Source organism: Myotis myotis, unplaced genomic scaffold (assembly GCF_014108235.1).
Source record: "Myotis myotis isolate mMyoMyo1 unplaced genomic scaffold, mMyoMyo1.p scaffold_m19_p_27, whole genome shotgun sequence".
In the NCBI taxonomy this organism is placed as follows: domain Eukaryota; kingdom Metazoa; phylum Chordata; class Mammalia; order Chiroptera; family Vespertilionidae; genus Myotis; species Myotis myotis.
Genome location: NW_023416332.1, coordinates 2,976,966 through 2,989,707, shown reverse-complemented (window position 1 = coordinate 2,989,707; position 12,742 = coordinate 2,976,966). Strand labels below are relative to the sequence as shown.

General features: G+C 62.8%; 2 protein-coding genes across 2 annotated transcripts; both read right to left on the bottom strand.

The window, feature by feature from the left end:
• Positions 1 to 153: 153 nt before the first annotated feature.
• Positions 154 to 1,062, bottom strand: IFITM5 (interferon induced transmembrane protein 5). The gene is made up of 2 exons (XM_036295869.1): positions 856 to 1,062; positions 154 to 395 (listed from the first exon to the last, which is right to left on the bottom strand). The coding sequence occupies exons 1-2, from the start codon at positions 1,042 to 1,044 to the stop codon at positions 183 to 185; spliced, it is 402 nt and encodes a 133-aa protein (XP_036151762.1). The 5' UTR covers positions 1,045 to 1,062; the 3' UTR covers positions 154 to 182.
• Positions 1,063 to 3,335: 2,273 nt separating this feature from the next.
• Positions 3,336 to 4,698, bottom strand: LOC118649118 (interferon-induced transmembrane protein 3-like). Its single transcript, XM_036295935.1, has 2 exons — positions 4,416 to 4,698; positions 3,336 to 3,851 (listed from the first exon to the last, which is right to left on the bottom strand). Exons 1-2 carry the CDS (start codon positions 4,599 to 4,601, stop codon positions 3,684 to 3,686), a joined length of 354 nt encoding a protein of 117 aa, XP_036151828.1. The 5' UTR covers positions 4,602 to 4,698; the 3' UTR covers positions 3,336 to 3,683.
• Positions 4,699 to 12,742: the final 8,044 nt, after the last annotated feature.

Here is a 12,742-nt window from a genome sequence, read left to right as displayed (position 1 = left end):
AGGGAGTTAGGGGACCAGGGACCATCAAGGGTGGGGTGAGGCCTTGGGGTCCACAAGGGGGATCTTCAGGGTCGGCATTCGGAGCCCCGCCTGGAGCTGGGGGGGGCCTCAGCCCTATACACGGTCGGGTTCCGGGAGGCCAGCGTCCAGCCCCCGGGCAGGGCAGGGACAGGGCCAGCCTGTCAGTCGTAGTCCGAGTCGTCGAACTTGGTGCTGAAGAAGGCGGCCGAGTCCTTCGCCAGCCGGGACAGGTGCAGGGCCCCGGTCACCACCAGGGCCAGCAGCAGCAGGGGCGGCACCAGGGCCCACATGGTGGCCAGGATGTTGTAGCACTTGGCCTTGGAGGCCAGACGCCGGGCCTCCGCCAGGTCCCCCGCCACCTTCTGGTCCCGGGCCTGCGGAGGGCAGGGCCAGGTCGCAGTGTGTCCCCCACCCAGCAGCCTGGTCCCCGCCCCGAGGGCCCTGCCGACCCAGAACCTGGGTGGCGGCCTGTGGCTGAGGGACCCTGCCAGGGGCTGCCCCCACTCCCTTAGCCGCCCCAACCTGGACTCAGGGTTCTGTCCCTGGGGCGGGGGGGGGGGGGGTCCCCAGTCTAGGGAGGGGCTGGAAGGCACCGCTGCCTCCTCCCAGGCCAGCATGATCCCCCAAGGGCCCTCGGGTGGGGAGTCCGCGGGGGGTTTGCTCATGGGAACCCCAGCATCTGAAAAGCCCTCATTGCTTCTGCACGCTTGGCCGTGGGCAGACGCCCCTTAAGGACACCCCTTCATCTTCTAGAAGCAAACACACCCCCTTAGTGGAGCCGCCCCCCCAGTGGAGACACCCCGTTAGTGGAGCCGCCCCCGGGGAGCCGCGCACCTTGACGGAGTAGGCCAGCGCCAGGAAGCCCAGGCAGCACAGGTTCAGGTAGAGGGAGCTGAACAGCGACCAGATCAGGTGGTCTCGCGGCGGGGGTCCCGGCGCCCCCAGCGCCACCGCCGTGTGGGCGCCGTCGGCCTTGCGGGGCGTCGGGGCGCGGGGATCCTCGCGGGGGTACGCGGTGTCCATGGGTTCCAGCGCCGTCGCCTCGCTCCGCGCCGCTCCGAGGGGCGCGCGGGGCCGCTTATACCCGCGGGGCCAAGCCCGGCGCCGCCGCTAAATATACCGACAAATGACGGCCCGGCGCCCGCCCCCCGCCGCCGCCCCCGCCGCCGGCCCGCCTGGCCTGGAGAGCCCCTCCCCGCGACGGCCCGGGCGTGAGGGCGGGGGTCGCAGTGGGCACCGCGCTCCAAGGACCCCCCTGCGGGCCTGTGCGCTGATAACCCGCGGAGCCTGCTGTGGGGGTGGGGGTGCTGCTGGGGAGGGGGTGCTGCGGGAGAGGGGGTGCTGCGGGTTGGAGGGTGTGCGGGGGTGAAGGTGCTGCGGGGGAGGGGGTGCTGCGGGGAGGGGGTGCTGCGGGGGTGGGGTTGCTGCGGGGAGGGGGTGCTGCGGGGTGGGGGTGCTGCGGGGAGAGGGGGTGCTGCGGGGGGTGGGGGTGCTGCGGGGGGGGAGGTGCTGCGGGAGTGGGGGTGCTGCGGGGGATGGGGTGCTGCGGGGGTGGGGGTGCTGCGGGGGTGGGGGTGCTGCGGGGGTGGGGGTGCTGCGGGGTGGGGATGCTGCGGGGGAGGGGGTGCTGCGGGAGTGGGGGTGCTGCGGGGAATGGGGTGCTGCGGGGGTGGGGGTGCTGCGGGGGTGGGGTGCTGCGGGGTGGGGGTGCTGCGGGGGTGAGGGTGCTGCGGGGGTGAGGGTGCTGCGGGGGTGGGGGGTGCTGCGGGGGTGGGGGTGGGGTGGGGGTGGGGCGCTGTGGGTGCAGCCAGCCATCAAAGCCTCCTCCGGCCCTGGTGGGGCAGGAGCCAGCACCAGGCAGGCCCTCAGGACTGGGGGGAGGGGGGTGCAGGAGCCACAAACCTCCTCCCCGAACTGAGTGCAGGCTCTGCCCGTCACCTTCCTTCAGTGCCCAGCCTTGGGGCACAGTTCCCACAGCCTCCCCCTGCAGGACCTCCTTCCCTGGGCCTCAGCCCCTCGGGCTCTGACGCGGGACCCCCACCCTCCCCGGCCGGGGGCACCCTCCCGCGAGGCATCCCCAGCCCCACAGACAAAGCACCGCACGGGGCCCAGGATCAGGTGCTGCGGGGCTGTCACGGGGGCTGTGGGTGGGGGTTGTCCCTCCCTCTGGCGGCGGGACAGCTGCTGCCCACAGAGCAGCGCCAGCAGGACCCACCTCGCCGCCAGGGCAAGGCTCCTGGAGGCGGCTGACCTCCTGGACACCAGCCCCCGGGCCTTCTCCAGCCTCTCCAGGCGCCTGTGCAGGGCATGGGGGTCCCGGTGGGGACGGCTCCACCCCACGTGCATCCCGGGCCCAGGCAAAGGCTCAGGCCCAGAGCCCCAGGGCGCCCATCGGCTGGGGGCCCTTCCTGGCACCGGCAGCTCCAGCCAGCAGGCCCAGACGGTTTGGTGGGTGAAGAAGGCATTTGGGGGGAACATAGGCAGGATTAGGAATTTCTTAGAATTGGGGTCCACGGAAAAGCGCGGGGCTGCAGACTGGGAGAAGGCACACTCCCATAACCCCAGGAAGCGGGTGCAGTGACATCTCCACAGGACAAGGGAGCAGCAACAGGGGCATTTGCATGGGCCAAGGACACTGGAAGGACCAGGAAAGGTCCGTATTTACAAAATAAAGAGAAGGAAGAAAGCCCTTCATTCAGGTGGAAAAGACAGCCCAGAGGAAAGGAGGGACTCTGAGGGAGGAGGGCCTCAGGAGTCACTACCATAACCAGTTCCAGGGGCATGTGGACGGTCAGAGGGGAGATGGGGGCAGAGGAACTGCAGCCTTCATAAACCACAGGGAAAAGGGACTCCGTGGGACCCGTTCCCCCTGCCTACTTGGGAGTTCACTCTGTGGGGCCCTTACCCCTCCTTACGTGGGCGTCTGTCAATAAATCTTCACCTTTGCTCGACCACTTTCTGTCCGCGGATTCATTCTTCGGTTCCAGCGGACAATGGATCCGGGTTCCAGTCCAAACATTCGGTATCAGTGGGAGGATCGGTCCTTCCTCTCAGGGTTTCTGTCCATTGGGGCTGAGCCCTCTGTCCCTCCCAGGCCACTGGCTGCCCCTAACCCTGCCCCCTGCAGAGGAGCCAGGACGGAGCTGGGGGGCTGGAGGGCCGCCCAGGAGGGGCTGGGGCCTGGGCTGCACCCTGCACCCCACGTGCAGACACCGAGGCCTCCAGAGGATCCGCCGGCCGCCCTCACCCAGCACCGCTGCTCCCAGCTGCTCAGAGTCAGCCAGGCTTTCCTCAGGGCCAAGGGTGAGCTGGCCCAGTGCCCCTTGGGTCAGGGTCAGACACTGGGAAGGAGGGACCCCCCTGCTAGGCCCCTGGTGCAGCCGCTGCTCCCAGCTGGAGGCCAGCAACCAGGACCATCTGAGAAAGTGCCAGGACCCCTCAGAGCAGCAAGGGGGGCTCTACAGGGGCAGGCGGGGCGGGCAGTGCCCCTGCCCAGGAAAGGCCAGCATTGTCACACACAGGTGCACTTTATTGAGCTCAGCTGCAGACAGGTGTGTGCACAACAGGTGCAGAGGGAAGGGGTGGGCGCCCGGGAGGGCCAGCAGGGGGTGGGAGGACTCGGCCACCTGCCATGGCGACGACTAGAAGCCTCTGCCGTTCTGCTAGACCCCTATCCTTACATAGATGAGTCCTGGGTACAAAACCACAAGAACAATGAGTCCGATGGTCATAACGATGCCCAAGACCAGGGCGGCGATGTTCAGGCTCTTGGCGGTGGACCCATGGTCCTGGGCCCCAATCACGTCTCCCACCATCTTCCGGTCCCTAGACTGGGGGAGAAGGGATGGTGAGGGGTCTGGACGGGCCCCGAGGACACCCGGGTGCTGTGACTCAGGCCGGGCTCTGGCTGCTCCCTGCCCAGACCAGCCTCCACCTGCCCTCAGCCAGGTCAGGGACCCCCTCCCGGTTCCCTGGAGCCTGAGCAGGACAGGCCAGGGGGGCCACCCTCCCAGCCCCTCAGCCTCTCCAGGGGCTCAGGGCTCCTCTCCCCCTGCCCTGGCCATTTGCTGGCCTCCCTGCCCCCCTTCCAGGGCTCAGCATCTCTGAGGACTTTGCCTTTTTCTGGACCAGACTTGAGGCCTGAGGGGCAGGTGTGGAGGACGGAGCCCTGTGGTTGGGACAGAAAGGAGAGCTCCAGGGGGTGGAGACAGGTGGCGCCCGTCCGCAGGCCCCTCCACGCAGCCCCACGCGGACACTCACTGGGTGAGCCGCCGCCTGACCCCCAGCACATCCGCACAGAAAGCGCTCACGAGGGCTCCCCGATCCCAAGGCCGTCTGGGCAGCACCCCTGTGGGGGCGCACACGCTTTCTGGGGAAGCCCCCCGCGCACCCACCTTCACGGAGAAGGCGAAGGCCACGAAGCCCAGGCAGCAGTAGTTGAAGAAGAGGGTGTTGAACAGGGACCAGACGATGTGGTCGGGCACCACGGTGTCAGCCTGGACGTGGACCACGGTGGACATCACGGGCCTTGGGCTCTGGGGAGCCCCCAGCACAGACACCTCGTGTTGCTCCTTGATCATCTCTGGTTTGGGGAGCAGGTGGGTCCCAGGTGAAGGAGGTGGATGCTTCCCGAGGCAGAGACCTGAGCACTGTGGCTGCAGCTGCTGGGACAGTGCAGGCCCCGCCCTCCCTCCCTGGGGTAACTGATTTCTCAGACGTGTCCGTTTCCGGGTGTTTTGTAAATTGGTGATTTGACTTGTTCCTAGGAGATTACGTTATGCTAGAGCCCTGGGAGGTAGGCTGTGGTCCGCGGGGGAGGGCTGCCCACCCTGGCACTCAAGTCAGGACTTGTCTTGGCCTCTCAGGGAGGCTGTGCTGGGCCCTGGGGACGTTTCCCCACCCCACTCCCCCCCAGGCAGGGCCCCACCTGTCATCACCCAGACCCCACACTCCAGCCAGGGAGGAAGCTCTGTGCTGATCCACTTCTTTTTCCTTGGTTGAGCCTTCCTCTCACTACCCCCGAGTCTGAAGGTGCCCATCTGATCATGGGGGCCAGTGTATTTGGGATCCCCTGCCCGGCATTTTCTCCAGACCCCAAGGCCATGTCCCCACTGGCCCTCGCTCTCCTGCTCATTGAGAGACGCCCCCCCACCACCACCACAGGGTGCAAGCTGAAGCCTCATGGGGGACAAGGGCGGGCCCACGTGGAGCCTCCAGTTTTCAAAAACCAACAGCTAAGCGCTGGCCGGTGTGACTCTGTGGTTAGTGTTGGTCCATGCACTGAAGGGTTGTGGGTTTGATTCCCACTGTCAAGGGCATGTACCTGGGTCCCAGGTTCGATCCCTGGTCCTACAAGCTCCGGGGAGGCCTGGGGGGCGGGGAAAGGGATGGGGGGGCGCGGAGGCCTGCAAACTCAGAGGCCTAAAGTAACCACAAAGGTTAGTCTGAAATTAAGACTTTCTAACTAAAAGCACCTTAAGGCAGGTAGTCAAATCCTAGGCTAGAATCCTCCCAGACAAAAGAGAGTCTTTACCTTCACCAGCGGTTGTCAACCTGTGGGTCGCGACCCCTTTGGCGGTCGAACGACCCTTTCACAGGGGTCGCCTGAGACCATCCTGCATGTCAGGTATTTACATGACGATTCATCACAGCAGCACCATGACAGTGATGAAGTAGCAACGAACATAATTTTATGGTTGGGGGTCCCCACATGAGGAGCTGTATTGAAAGGGCCAGAAGATTGAGAACACTGACTTCACGGGGCCTGTCTGTCTTTTGCATCCAGGGTGATATTCCTTCGGGGTGTCAGGGTAACGCCCCCTTTCCCAGGCCGCACAGGGCACAGCCACGCCCAGGGCAGACCTTAAATCCGGTTGTTACCGCGTTCCCTGTGGGCGTGTGCTGCCCGTACCCGCCTTTGTGCACAATGTGTCTCCCGCTGTGCTTTCTCCCGCCTGCCTGACCCATCTCAGTGGGGTTCCGGAGCCCACCTACCTCTCCTCTCAACGGAGTTTGTAAACAGGCGCAGACCCTTCTTTCTCCAGAGCATCACCCCAGTCCTCACCCCAGTCCTGGCATTCTGCTTCCCGCCAATTGTCAGCAGTTCGGCTCAAATAAACTCACAGACGTCCTCTACAGGTTTGAATGTTTCCTACGTGGACACGGACATCGGCCGAGAGCTTCGCCCCACGCAGGTCCTGCTGCGGCCACAGGGTCCGCGATCCGCGCCCCAGGCGTCGTGTGGGCTGGGCCCGGCTTCCTATCGCGGCCGGAGGGAAGGGGAGGACCCACACTTAGCGATCCGCGGCCCCGTCCACACCCTGAGAAACGTCGACTAAGTGCTCTCCTGGGCAGGAAGGCCGGGAAGCAACGGGAGCCGACGGTCCTGTCGGCCTGTCGCTGGCCCGTCTCTGGGGGCCACCTTCTCCAAACGAGGTCCAGGTGCCTCCGGGCCTCGAGGTGGAGGAAGTCACATGCTGCCCTGGTTTCTGCCCTCAGGGACCGAGATCCTGCCCCGGGCACAGCACGAGCCCCTCGGGGCTGGCTTCAGCCCGTGCTGCTGCTGGTGCCGGCCCTGTGCCCACGTGTGCAGACTGGTGCTGCCGGGAGAGGTGGTAGGATAAGTGGGTGAAGGGGAACCAAAGGTACAAACTTTCAGCCGTAAAACAACTGTCACAGGGTCATCAGGCGCAGCTTGTGACTATGGTCAATGGTACGGCGTTGCGTTTTATTATTATTACTAGAGGCCCGGTGCACAAAAATTTGTGCACTCAGCGGGGAGGGGGGGGTCCCTCAGCCCGGCCTGTGCCCTCTCGCAGTCTGGGACCCCTCGGGAGATAACGACCTGCTGGCTTAGGCCTGCTCCCGGGTGGCAGAGGGCAGGCCCAATCCCTAGGTGCAGCCCCTGGTCGGGCTCAGAGCAGGGCTGATTGGGGAGTTGGGGCACCGCCCCCTGTCATGCACAGAGCAGGGCAGATCAGGAGGATGCAATGCCACCCTCAGTCACGCTCAGGGTAGGGCCGATTGGGGGGTTGGGGCACCGCCCCCTGTCACACTCAGGGCAGGGCCGATGGGGAGATTATGGCTCTACCCCGTCACACACAGAGCAGGGCCCGTGGGGGGCAGGGGCATTGGGGCGCCGCACCCTGTCACACACAGAGCCGCAGGGCGATCAGGGGGTTGGGGAGCTCCCCCCTATCAGGCACAGAGCAGGGCTGATCAGGGGGTTGGGGCGCCTTCCCTTGTCACCAACAGAGCAGGGCGGATAAGGAGGTTGTGGCCCCGCCCCCTGTCACACACAGAGCCACAGGGCGATCAGGGGGTTTGGGCACTGCCCCCTGTCACGCTGATCCCAGTGCCGGGAGGCCTCTCGGCTCCGCTGATCCCGGTGCTCAGAGGCCTTGTGGCTCCGCTGATCCCGGTGCTGGGAGGCATATTACCCTTTTACTATATAGGATAGAGGCCTGGTGCATGGGTGGGACTGGCTGGTTTGCCCTGAAGGGTGTCCTGGATCAGGGTGGGGGTCCCCGCTGGGGTGCCTGGCCAGCCTGGGTGAGGGGATGATGGCTGTTTGCAGCTGGTCACACACCCTTCAGGGTGGGGGTCCCCACTGGGGTGCCTGGCCAGCCTGGATGAGGGGATGATGGCTGTTTGCAGCTAGTCACACACCCTTCAGGGTGGGGGTCCCCACTGGGGTGCCTGGCCAGTCTGGGTGAGGGGCTAAGGGCTGTTTTCAGGCTGGGACTGAAGCTCCCAACTGCTCCTTTTTTTCTTTTTTTTTTTATTCTGGGCCAGCTTTAGCTCTGGCTCCAGCTCTGAGGCCTCCGCTGCTGAAAGCAGGTATCTGGTTTGTTTAGGTTCTATAATCAAAACAATGTATAACTCCAGCTCTGAGATCCCGGGCTCGCTGAAAGCAGGTTTCTGGGGTTTTGTTTAGCTTCTATATTTGTAACATAGTTGCTTAGAGTTGCAGCTCAGAGGCCAGCAGCGGCAGGCGGGAATGTTGGAATCCTTCGTCACTGAAGCAAGCAAGCCTCATGTTCGCTTCCACTGCCTGGCTGCCGGCCGCCATCTTGGCTGGCAGTTAATTTGCATATTGCCCTGATTAGCCAATGAGAAGGGTAGCGGTCGTACGCTAATTACCATGTTTCTCTTTTATTAGATAGGATTTTAGTATATCTTTATTGATTTCAGAGAGGAAGGGAGAGGGAAAGAGAGAGAGAAACATCAATGATGAGAGAGAATCATTGATCGGCTGCCTCCTGCACGCCACCTTACTGGGGATCGAGCCTGCAACCCAGGCATGTGCCCTTGACTGGAATCGAACACGGGACCCTTCAGTCCGCAGGCTGATGCTCTATCCACTGAGCCAAACCGGTCAGGGCAAAGGTGGAAATTTATTGAAGAACAAGTACAGACTTCCACGTGGGGAGAGGAAAGAGTCCCACAGAATGGACTCCCACATGGGGAGGGGGAAAGGGTTCCACTGAGTTCCTTTTCCCTGTGGCTTATAAAGGCTGCAGATCCTGGTGCCCTGATATCTCCTCTGATTGGTCACTATTCCCTTGGACTGGTTACTATAGTAACTCCCCGGTGTCTGTGTCTGGCACACTGGTCTGTTAGAAATGCCGGGGGAGTCCATTATCTCGTCACACGTCTGCATGTGTCCGATCCTGGGCTCCCTCCGACCTAACAGATACAAACTTTGAGCAAGGGCTGGAAACGTTTGAATTTCATAAAATGAAAAATATACTCCATGAAACATTAAGCAAACGTTTGCTTTTGCACTTATATTAATGCTGGGCAGTGCAGACGTTAAGGGGGAAAGCCTTAGTGATGGGCTATTCCAGGATGGGCGGGGGGTGGGGCGGGGGGAGAAGAAAGAAAAAACACCAACGCATATCCTATTCAAAATGCAAAAACATTGAAAAACCACAGCCAAAAGCCCACAGACCCCACCTCTAGAAAATGAAAGGTAAGGGTCGCATCGAAGGCCACCTCTGAGACAACGGAGCGAGAGGCAAGGAGAACCCCTGACAGTGCTGAGCAGACAGGACAGCCCGCCTGCCTGGAACTCTCCACCCACTGCACGTGTCCCGCGAAAGTCCAGGAGAAGGGATTTTCTCAGACGAGACCAGGGGGTTTGTCCGCAGCCTTGCCCGGTCAGAGTCTTAGAGCCCTGGCCGGTTTGGCTCAGTGGACAGAGCATCCGTCTGCGGACTGAAGGGCCCCCGGTTTGATTCCGGTCCAGCGCACATGCCCGGGGTTGTGGGCTCGATTCCCAGTAGCGGGCGTGCAGGAGGCAGCCACTCAATGATTCTCTTCATTGATGTTGCTCTCTCTCTCCCTCTCCCCTCCACTCTGAAATCAATAAAAATGTATATTTTTTTAAAAGAAGAAGTCTATCAGACAGAGAGAAAACTCATAGGCTAGACACTCTGACCCCCATCAACAAAGCAGTGCATCCGAGAAGGAATACATGGAGGTAAAACTACTCTACTTCTTTCTTTGAACTGAATGGGGAGCAGGACTGACTGTGAGGTTACAGGAAAGCAGCGGGACTGCGTGGTTACCGTGGCCCAAGGCCGAGGGACGGGAGGGAGGGGCCGGGGGCATCTGCTGTTTCCTGCAGGACCTGTGAAGCTGGTGCTACTTGAAGGGGGGCGCGCAGTTATGAATATACACTGCACCCCGGCCGCCGCGGGGCTCAGCTGCTGGGTGTCACCCCATGCACAGGCGGGGGGGTGGGTGCTGCCTGCAGGAGGCAGAGGTCCATGTTGCCCTCTCACATCGATGCCTCTCTCTCTCCCTCCCTCCTTTCCACTCTCTAAAAACCAATGAGGGGAAATATCCTCGGGGAAGGATTAACAAAAAGAAAAAAACAAAAACTATGACAATTTTTAAGGACAAAGGACTTGAGTCACATTTCTCCAAGAAGATTGCCGGCTCCATCCCCAGTGGGGGCTGCGGGAGGCAGCCGATCGACGCTTCTGTCTCATCAATGTTTCCCTCTCTCTCCCTTTCCTTTCCTCTCTCTGAAATCAATTTTTAAAAATACTTTTTCTTTTTAAGAAAGGAAGACATACAAATGGCCAACCAGCATCTGATAAGAGAGTCACCATTATGATTACAAATGCAAATCAAACCACCATGAGCCACCGTCACACCCATGAGGATGGGTGTTGCCAAAATACCAGGAAAGAGCCGTGTGGTGCGGACACAGGGGGGCCGACCCCTCCCGCAGGGCTGGCAGGACGTGAAATGGGGCAGCTGCCCCGGCTTCAAACAGAGCGACCACGCGACCCAGCAGGTCTAACCCCAGGCGAGGACGGAGCCGTGAAGGCATGGCCGCGAAGGCACGTCCGGGCCGACGCACGCACTGTCGTCATGGCAGCGTTCTGGCCTCAGAGTGGCAACAGCCCAGGTGCCTAGCAATGGGGGAGAGACCAGACAAAGGCAGCCGGACAAGGAGCCATGTCCTGACACGTGCTCCTACTCGGATGGCCCGCAAAAGCACTTGGCAAAGAAAATGAAGACAGACTCGAGGTCACACAGGATACGACTCCTTCACAGGCTCCACCGGCACAGGCAATGCCATCGAGACAGAGCTGGGTGGCGCCCCGAGACGGGGGACTGGGAAGTGGGGGGTGGTTACCTAATGGGCTCTGGATGCTTTTCTGGGGTGAAGAAAAGTTGACGCTGGAGAACATGTGAGTCCAGTAAGCGCCGCTGAAATGTGCACTTCCGAGCAGCTGATTGTATGTCGTGTGAATTCCCCCTGAAGCCGGACACACGTGTGGGGATGTGCTCGGGCTCAGGAAAGTCGGGGCCGGGCCCGTGCTCCCCGCTCCGGGAGCGGGAGGCTCAGGTTTCTCAGCGGCCGCCTTCGTGTTGCGGGTGCGCCCCGACATGTTCCCTGACACCCCCCACACCCCCCACACCCCCCCAAAGAGTGGGGCTTACCGGTTTCAGTCATGTAAGTAATCTGTGTCCAAACATTTGTTCACCACAGATTTCGACACAGTCACACAGGACAAAGCCATTACCTAAGAGGTGGCACTGCGAGCGGCAGCAGCGGTGCCCGGGGGGCGGGGGGGGCGGGGGGGGGCCTCCGTTCCAACAGCCGCGTTTTATGGTTTTCAAAGCCCAGTCCTCCCCCAGGGGCTCTGACAGTGGACGGGAAGCCACGGGCCACCCGCGGGGGGCGGAGTCAGCAGGAGTCGTGTCTGAGGAAGCCCACACAGGCATCCACTAGAAAACGGTGAAATCTCCTCCCGGATGCGGTCAGAGAAGCGGAGAAAACCGCATCAAACAAACCAGAGAAAAGCGGGGGAGAGCAGCGCCCCAAAGGAAAGTGTCAACACAGAGAGAGCCATCCGCACAGCGCGGACAGGTTGTGGGGGAAATACCACAACCATGAGCACGTCCACCGGGCCCGGCAGCGAGAGAGAGAGAGAGAGAGAGAGAGAGAGAGAGAGAGAGAGAGAGAGCGAGCCCGTGGCCCTGAGCCCGGCCAGTGAGGCCCGGCACGAGGCACAGAAGGAAAAACGCGGCGAGGCGAAGCGAGCTCAGCGTGGGGCCGGGGCCGCACCCAGCGTGTTGACGGTGAACGACGGTGCCCGGGCGTCGAGGGGCAGAAACAGTATTTGAAGAAATCAGGCTGACGCTCACAGACGTGGTGGGAGGCGGCCTGCCGTCATTTGACGAATGGAAAGTAAGGTTATCCCGGGAGCAGGTCCCGGCCACTGGTCACCGCCCGTCACTGTCACCTCTGCACCCCCACACCCCTCATCAGCCCGGGGCGGCTCCCCAGGGAAACAGCCCAGGTGGGCGGGCTGCCCCACCCCCACCCCCCGCACTGGCCTGTGCAGCCCATCAGGACCTTGAGCAGGTGCGTCCCAAGCCCCTGCCCTCTCTCCAGACCAGGCGCCAGGCGGGGCTCCCCCTCCACGCCCCGGATTGCCCAGTGCACGCGGCTCCGCCAGGCGGGCCACCGCTGGGTCAGTGGGTCCAGGGAGCACAGGCCACACCAGCTCTTTCACCGGGACCATTTCCCGTGGACACGGCCGCCGCAGGCACCTGCGGGGCCCAGGGGAGGCACTCACAGGACCAGAGCGTGGAAGCTGAGAGGCCCAGCATGAGGCCAGACCTCTGGGCCTCGGGGAACCATGGGGCACCGGGAAGCTGGTCTGCAGCCTTGACCCGCTGGGCTGCCAGGGGGAGGCCATGGGTCCCGAGGGCCAGGCCAGGTTCGGGCCGTGGGCACCCACACCCGCCCCCACGCAGGTGAGGCCTACGGATGGCGACCCTTTAGTCTACACAGAGCTGCATCCCGGCTCCTCCGTGCCCCGACCTCTCCCCGAGAAGGGGCCGGGCCTGAAGACCGGAGTCAACCTCCCAGCTAACCAAGCGACAACACTCTGCAGAATGATGGGGGACCGGAGGGAGGGAGGAGGGCGGGGCTCGCACAGTCTGCGACCTGCGCCTGGAGGCTGCTGCCAAATGCCCAGCATCCTCCCTCTCCCACCCCAGCCGCCTCCTCCGGCATCCAGCGCCCATGTCCTTGTTCACGCCCCCCCCCCCCGGCCCCCCGAGAGGGCCTGCAGGGCCCCCTGAGACAGGCAACAGGGGCTGCTGGGTCCAGGCCCAACCAGGAGGCACCCCCCCTGCAGCAGCGTGGCCTTCCGAGAAGAGGCCTGAGCCAGCCGAGGGTGGGCTGTGG

Excerpts from the sequence above, each read along its gene's own strand:
- IFITM5 (XM_036295869.1), bottom strand. The coding sequence starts at position 1,044 with ATGGACACCGCGTACCCCCGCGAGGATCCCCGCGCCCCGACGCCCCGC. Across the intron at positions 396-855 it reads CGCTGGCCTACTCCGTCAAG|GCCCGGGACCAGAAGGTGGC; the intron begins GTGCGCGGCTCC and ends TGCCCTCCGCAG.
- LOC118649118 (XM_036295935.1), bottom strand. The coding sequence starts at position 4,601 with ATGATCAAGGAGCAACACGAGGTGTCTGTGCTGGGGGCTCCCCAGAGC. Across the intron at positions 3,852-4,415 it reads CCTTCGCCTTCTCCGTGAAG|TCTAGGGACCGGAAGATGGT; the intron begins GTGGGTGCGCGG and ends CTTCTCCCCCAG.